The sequence below is a fragment of the Nicotiana attenuata genome, unplaced genomic scaffold, assembly GCF_001879085.1.
Source record: "Nicotiana attenuata strain UT unplaced genomic scaffold, NIATTr2, whole genome shotgun sequence".
In the NCBI taxonomy this organism is placed as follows: Eukaryota; Viridiplantae; Streptophyta; class Magnoliopsida; order Solanales; family Solanaceae; genus Nicotiana; species Nicotiana attenuata.
Window position 1 is genome coordinate 136,489 of NW_017671208.1, and position 7,507 is coordinate 143,995.

Here is a 7,507-nt window from a genome sequence, read left to right on the forward strand (position 1 = left end):
TATTTAATCTCTAGGACTTCTATTGAACTTTGTTATTTTGTATAACTTTCCTAACTGGAATGATTCATCAAATGATCTATATATGGCAGTGTTTTTAAAATCAACTTATTTTCAAAAAAGTATTTTTTTTTAAATTGCTTTTCAGAAAATACTTTTGGTGAGAAGTATATTGTATTTGGCTAATCAATTAAAAAAGCACTTTTGAGCAGCAATTAGTAGTTAACCAAGTTTTCAGAATGTGTTTTTAATAGCCTATTTGGTCAACCTTCAAAATCAGCTTATTTGGAAAGTGCTTTTCAAAGAAGTACTTTTGGTAAGAAGTATTTTGTGTTTGGCTAATTAATTTGAAAAACACTTTTGAGCAATAATTAGTATTTGGTCAAGCTTTTAAAAAGTATTTAAGTTTATTTTTTTCAAAAGTATCTTTTAAAAAAGTACTTTTCGGAAGAAGATATTTTTTTCTGCTTCTCAAAACTATATATGCCTCTACTCAAAATCACTTTTTTCCTTCTAAAAGCTTGGCCAAATATTTTAACTTTTGGCTGAAAAGAAACTTGGCCAAACGGGTTATAAGTGTATTTTTGAAAAATACTTTTCAGAAAAGTACTTGAAGAAACTACTTTTTACAGCTTCTCACACTTCTCCTCAAAAGCTTGGGGTGGGTCTCTTACAATGAAGGGATTTGGTAATTGCAAACAGAGGTAATGATTTTTGGGTGGGTCTCTTACGATGAAGGGATTTGGTAATTGCAAAGAGAGGTGGTGGTTTCGGGATGGGTTTCTTACGGTGAAAGAATTTTGGGTAAGTATTGATTTTGAGTATCTTAAATGTAGGATATTTTGTGTAACTGATACCCACTATTTAAAGTATATCTCATTTCCTCTTTTTTTAAGGTTTTGTATAAACTAGTAAATATAGGTATATAAAGTAATTAATAAGGAACCTAAATAAAAGTAGTAAATAGGTTTCTATTATAATATAGCTAGGTAAAAATCCCTATAAAAACCTCTGGTTTTTACTCAAGATATGAAACTTCATTATGGGCCTACTGTAAATCTCTTTTCGGCCCAACCAACTTCATTCACCGGTATATAGGCCTAGGAATTCAGTATGTTGTTTTGGCCCATTAATGATCTTCAAAAACCCTAAAACTGGCGATTCTATAAATAATCTATTTTCCGCTCAACAATTCTAGGGGTTTAAGCTCCCCAAGGTAGCCGAATACCGCTAGAAAATGAGCTTCTTCTTTGTTACTAAACCAAAGTGAGCTTCTTCTCTATTGCTTTAATTTTTATGTTGTCCAATTTGCTCTCTGTTCTTTGTTTTTTCCCCCCTTAAATTCTTGTGAATATTGGGTGCCTAATATTTCTATTAAACCCGTAGCAATTTATATGCTACAGCGGATGTTATATGTACCCTTATAGTTATTGCCATTCTCAACTTAGTCAGCTGTGTTTTCTTCTGTTGCAGTTGATTATCATGACTGGTAAATTTTAAACTTTGTTTCATAACTATGATACTTTGATATAAATTATGTTTAGTGTTGTTTTTAGTTTTACTACCCTTTAATATTATGTAATTAGATGCTTAAATGCCGAGGAGGAGCTATCTATTATTTTCTCTCCTGCTTGTTAAGTGCAATAGAGGGTGTTCTTAGTTCCCTATATTTATTTCCATTCTTCACTTTGTCAGCTGTAATTTTTCTTGCAGTTGATTTTCATGAATGGTACAGTATTATTTTGCACCTTATAACAACAACAACAACAACAAAAAATCCAGTGTAACTACAAGTGGGGTCGGGTCTGGGTGGGGCAGTGTGTACCTGCCTTGTGAAAGTAGAGACATTGTTTTCAATAGACCCTCGGTTCACGGGAAGTATAATCACATCACTTGTTAAAAAGAAAACAATGGTTTGTAGATTAATTATTAGCTTTGATATATTACTGTACAATTGTTTTTGAAACTACAAAAAGTTGAATTTCGTGTTCTTATAATAGAATTTGTTGATACAAATTTCTTTGATGGAAAAATTCTACCTTTTTAAATATATTTTTTGAGAAATGGCACTTTAGGATTATACTATTTATTCTAGAATAATTTTGATATTTTGCGCAGCCCTTAAGATCGCCTTCCACTATGCACCATGGAAGCGTTTTGAGTCATAGCTGCGCTACATTAACTGTATATACACACTTCTTTAATGTACTTGTACATATTAAGAGTGTGGTATATGCTGGAGGTTCTCTTTAGGGTTTTCCTTTAGGGACTCTCCTTTTGCCTCTCCTAATTATTTTTGGGTCATTTCCCTTTTTGGTTCTATCTTTCCCATAAGGGATTATAGAACCAAAGATACTTTGAATGGCTCTAGCTGAGGTGGGGTGTACATTATAATGTAATTTTTATTAGTATATTTATTCTTTGTTATGGCAAGAAAGATGAAAAAATTAGATGTGCTAGAGGTGAATTCCTTTATGAGCTTAACATCGAGGCTTATTGATATTCTGACTTGCCTTTTGTGAGCTATTTTCTCCCTTGTAATTTATATGTCGTAGTGTGATTTATATGGTGTATCTTTGCCATATTGATAGATTATAGAATGAAAGATACTTTGGATTGCTCTAGTAGATGGAGTGGTGTACATTTTATTGCAAGTTTTATTAGTAAGTATATTCCTTGTTATGAAAACCGAAAACTGAAGCAAGTTTTATTAGTAAGTATATTCCTTGTTATGGCAAGAATGATGAAAAAAATTAGATGTGCGAGAGGTGAATTCCTTTTTGAGCTTAACATCGAGGCTTATTGATATTCTGACTTGCTTCAGTTTTCGGTTTTCCTTATATTTTGGTTCTTTTTGCCTGGTTTTTGTTGTTGTTGTATTGGAGGATGCGATACATGTACGGTGGAATTTTTGAAGGATTCGAACAACATAGCATTTTATTGCATGCCTTTTTTGATGTCTTTGCTCTTTAGTTATGGTAAGAATGATGAAAAAAATTAGATGTGCGAGGGTGAATTCCTCTGTGAGCTTAACATCGAGGCTTATTGATATTCTGACTTGCCTTTATGGATTACTGCATTGTTTCAATTTACATGACATAGTCTGCCTTATAGGTGTATCTTTGCCATATTGTGGGATTATAGAACCAAAGATTCTTCGGTTTGCTCCAGAAGACGTGGGGAGGGAATTGGCAAATCTACTCATTTGTTACGGCAAGAATGAAGAAAAAAAATTAGATGTGCGAGGGGTGTATTCCTCTATGAGCTTAACATCGAGGCATATTTATAGTTGACTTGCCTTTATGGATTACTCCACTGTTTCAATTTGCTTGCCGTAGTCTGGCTTATTGGTACTTCGGATTGCTCTAGTAGATGCAGGCTTTATTTGTAAATCTACTCTTTTTTTATGGCAAGACTGATGAAAAAAATTAGATGTGCGAGGGGTGTATTCCTCTATGAGCTTAACATCGAGGCATATTTATAGTCTGACTTGCCTTTATGGATTGTACTCCGCTGTTTCAATTTGCTTGCTGTAGTCTGACTTATAGGTACTTCGGATTGCTCTAGTAGATGCAGGCTTTATTTGTAAATCTACTTTTTTGTTATGGCAAGAATGATGAAAAAAAATTAGATGTGCGAGGGGTGAATTCCTCTATGAGCTTAACATCGAGGCATATTTATAGTCTGACTTGCCTTCATGGATTGTACTCCGCTGTTTCAATTTGCTTGCCGTAGTCTGACTTATAGGTACTTCGGATTGCTCTAGTAGATGGGGAGATGTACAATTTATTGCAAGCTTTTTGGTAAATCTACTCTTTTTTTGTGGCATGGATGATGAAAACAAATTAGATGTGCGAGAGGTGAATTCCTCTATGAGCTTAACATCGAGGCATATTTATATTCTGACTTGCTTTTATGGAATACTCCACCGTTTCAATTTGCTTGCTGTAGTCTGACTTATAGGTGCTTCGTATTGCTCTAGTAGATGGGGAGATGTACATTTTGTTGCAAGCTTTATTGGTAAATCTACTCTTTTGTTATGGCAAGGATGATGAAAACAAATTAGATGTGCGAGGGGTGTATTCCTCTATGAGCTTAACATTGAGGCATATTTATGTTCCAACGTGCCTTTATGGATTACTCCTTTGTTTCAGTTTGCTTGCCGTGGTGTGACTTATAGGTACTTCGGATTGCTCTAGTAGATTGGAAGATGTACATTTTATTCAAGCTTTATTGGTAAATCTACTCTTTTGTTATGGCAAGGATGATGAAAACAAATTAGATGTGCGAGGGGTGAATTCCTCTATGAGCTTAACATCGAGGCATATTGATAATCTGATTTGCCTTTATGAAATATCTTCTCCATTTTAATTTATATGGCATAATTTGGTAGAGCATGATGTATTTCAATTTATACGAGAATGTTGTTACTTTCAAATTTTCTACATAATCTTACCAATCTTGAAATGTTCCTTCAAGAATTGAACATCATTGTTAATCTTAATTTTTAGTTGTTTGACTTCTATATAAATCGTATATATATTTCTTGCTTGTCATTGGCAAGAATGATGAAAGCTACTCTATTTGCAAGAGTTGCAAAGGACTCTGTGAGCTCTAATAGTTATGCTAATGTATTCTGACTTGCCAATCTTGCCCTTCTTGATGTATTAGTTTATTCATTTATTTGCTTACAAAGTGAAGCCTTGTGGTCATGTTTTTAGCCAACATATCCTTTGGTATCGAAATGATTTTGTGGTCTTATATTTCTATTACAACGTACCCAGTGTTATCCCACAAGTGAGGTTTGGGGATGGTGGGATGTACGCAGACTTTACCCCTGTGTGAAGGAGAGGTTGTTTCTGATAATCCCTCGACTGTGGACTCTTGTTAGTAACAAGATCAGAACTTGCAACTGAGAGTTGGAGGCTTTTGTTTGAAGGGTTGTCGAAGGTTAGTGGAAGTGGCGGTTCAGTTCCATCAGCAACAAGACAGGAGCTTGCATTTGATTTTTCAACTGTTACCTTAATGCAGTCATTTGAACATTATTTAGATATCCTTGATTGCAAGGTCAGGTTGAGCATGCTGTGAAGTGAATTTATCTTTTTAATGTTTGTGCAAGTAATGCAAGTGAATGTTTATGAAAGAATTATTCTATGTACTAATATTATTTGCTAAATTTGTCATCCTGGTTTCAAATTTGGTTTAGCTTAAAGAAAAATGAAAGCTCCTCAACTCACTATGAGAAAACGATTTTCTTGTTTGCGTACTTTTCACCTTTCTAATATGTAACTTGTATTGTCCCTGTAACTGGTTATTTGAAACCAAAATCTACAGAAAAGGGAGGGGGCCAGATTTGAGGTCTATTAATTTTCATTGAATACAAGAAAAGGTGGTCTAAGTAGTTCATAGCCCAAAGTCAAAAAAAGTTGAAGGTTTCAATGACTCTTTATTGTTCAACAAATGATACTGGGTTAAAGAATAAGACGAGTGACTAAATCTTTTCTTTAAATTCTAGAAGCCAACATACTAGAAGATACTGTATTTCATGATTTTCAAAGAGAGCAGTCTATTATTGTTAGTTGCTCATACATTCTTGAATATTTGTGTTCTTGTTACTCTTTTGGGTGCATTCAGAATGTAAGAAAATATTTTTCACGAATTATATTTTACCTTAGAACATCTTTTAATCATTTTTGTGTATTTATTGAGTAGAAAATTGATGGCATATGGTACTTTAAAACAAGTAAGACACTGCTTGAAGATGGAACAAACATCTATCTCTCGCCTTACTTCATCCACAAGATAGACTCTATGGTGCACCAGTTACTATTGCAGAGCTGAAGGATTTCTCAGATTGTATACATAGCCTCTTCCTGAATGAAATTCCATGGAAGGGTGACTATTATATTTGGACTAACAAACTAGCAGGAGATGATAGAATTTGCAGCCGACTGGATAGAACCTTGGGAAATGATGAATGGATGCTCCAATATAGTCATGTTCAGAATGAGTATGGAGAAACATTTATCTCTGATCATGCTCCAATGATTCTAAACTTCCAATCCAGAGACCATAATATCAAAGCTCCATTTAGATTCTTTAATGTGTGGGCTGATCATCCAAATTTCATGCCTATTATAGAAAAAGAGTGGAGGATGCAGACTAATCAGGGGAGAATGAAGAGAATATGGGACAAGCTGAAATCACTCAGGCCGCAATTGAGACACCTGAATGATGTAGAAGTTAAAGGAATAACCATGAAGATAGATCAAGCAAGGGCAGCTCTGAAAGTAATACAGCAGCAAATGCATCAACAGTACACTAACACTTTAGCAGCTTCAGAAAAGGAATGTCTGCTAAAACTGGAAAAATGGTCTTTAATAGAAGATGGGGTACTAAGACAGATGTCAAGAATTACTTGGATTAAGCAAGGATACTCGAATACAAAGTACTTCTCAGCTATAGTGAAGGAGAAGAAATGGCAGAAACAGATTGTGGAAATAAATGCTTTGGCAGGAGGCAAACTCACTAACAAGAATGCTATTAGAGAGGAAATAATCAGCATCTATAAATCTCTGATGGGCACAACATCATACTCTCTACCAGCTGTTAGTAGGGAAATTTTGAAGAAGGGGCCTGTCTTAAATCATCAGCAACAAATTGAATTATGTGCATAGGTCACCCCACGGGAAATCTATGAAGGACTTTGTTCTATTGCTGATGATTAGACACCGGGAGTGGATAGATGTAATGCTTATTTTTATAAGCAAGCATGGCCAGTGATTAAACAAGATATAACTGAAGTTATCCTACACTTCTTCAAATATGGTAAACTTTTCAGTCCTATCAACTGTACTTCAGTTACCTTGATCCCCAAGACTCCTAATCCTGCTACTATAAAAGATTTTAGGCCTATAGCATGTTGCACTGTTCTTTACAAGATTATATCTAAAGTCTTAACTGCAAGACTACAGAAAGTTATTGCAACTGTTATTAGTGAGGCACAAGCAGGTTTTATCCCAGGTAGGAGAATTGCAGATAATATCATCCTTGCACACGAGCTTATTAAAGCTTACACAAGGAAGAATATATCACCAAGGTGCATGATCAAAGTCGATCTTCAGAAGGCATATGACTCAGTCGAATGGATCTACATTGAACAAGTACTGGAGGGTTTACAGTTCCCAAGAAAATTCAAAAATGGATCATGGAGTGTGTACAGACAGTACATTACTCAATAGTCATAAATGGAGAACCAAAAGAACCTTTCAATACTGCCAGAGGTCTGAGACAAGGGAATCCCATCTCTCCTTTTTTGTTTGCTGTGGTAATGGAATATCTAAGTAGAAATCTGAATGAGTTGGGAGAAGATAAGCTTTATGCATATCATCAAAAATGTGCAAGACTGAAGATCACACATCTACGTTTTGCAGATGACTTACTGTTATTTGCCAGATGTGACAAAAGATCTATTCAGAAGCTACATGAAAGATTCTTAATATTCTCTAAA

The 7,507-nt window shown here is 34.7% G+C and overlaps 1 protein-coding gene across 3 annotated transcripts; it reads left to right on the top strand.

Annotated features, from left to right (window-relative positions):
* Positions 1-1,140: 1,140 nt before the first annotated feature.
* Positions 1,141-7,507, top strand: LOC109206700. Of its 3 annotated transcripts, none has more exons than XR_002064894.1 (2): positions 1,141-1,263; positions 2,589-5,193. XR_002064894.1 is itself a non-coding variant. In XM_019369553.1 (2 exons), the coding sequence occupies exon 2, from the start codon at positions 5,979-5,981 to the stop codon at positions 6,672-6,674; it is 696 nt and encodes a 231-aa protein (XP_019225098.1). In that variant the 5' UTR covers positions 1,141-1,263; positions 4,782-5,978; the 3' UTR covers positions 6,675-7,507. The 3 variants fall into 3 exon arrangements, 2 of the variants coding, with proteins under 2 accessions (XP_019225098.1, XP_019225096.1); XM_019369553.1 differs by having other exon boundaries at positions 4,782-7,507; XM_019369551.1 differs by having other exon boundaries at positions 1,145-1,263; positions 3,112-7,507.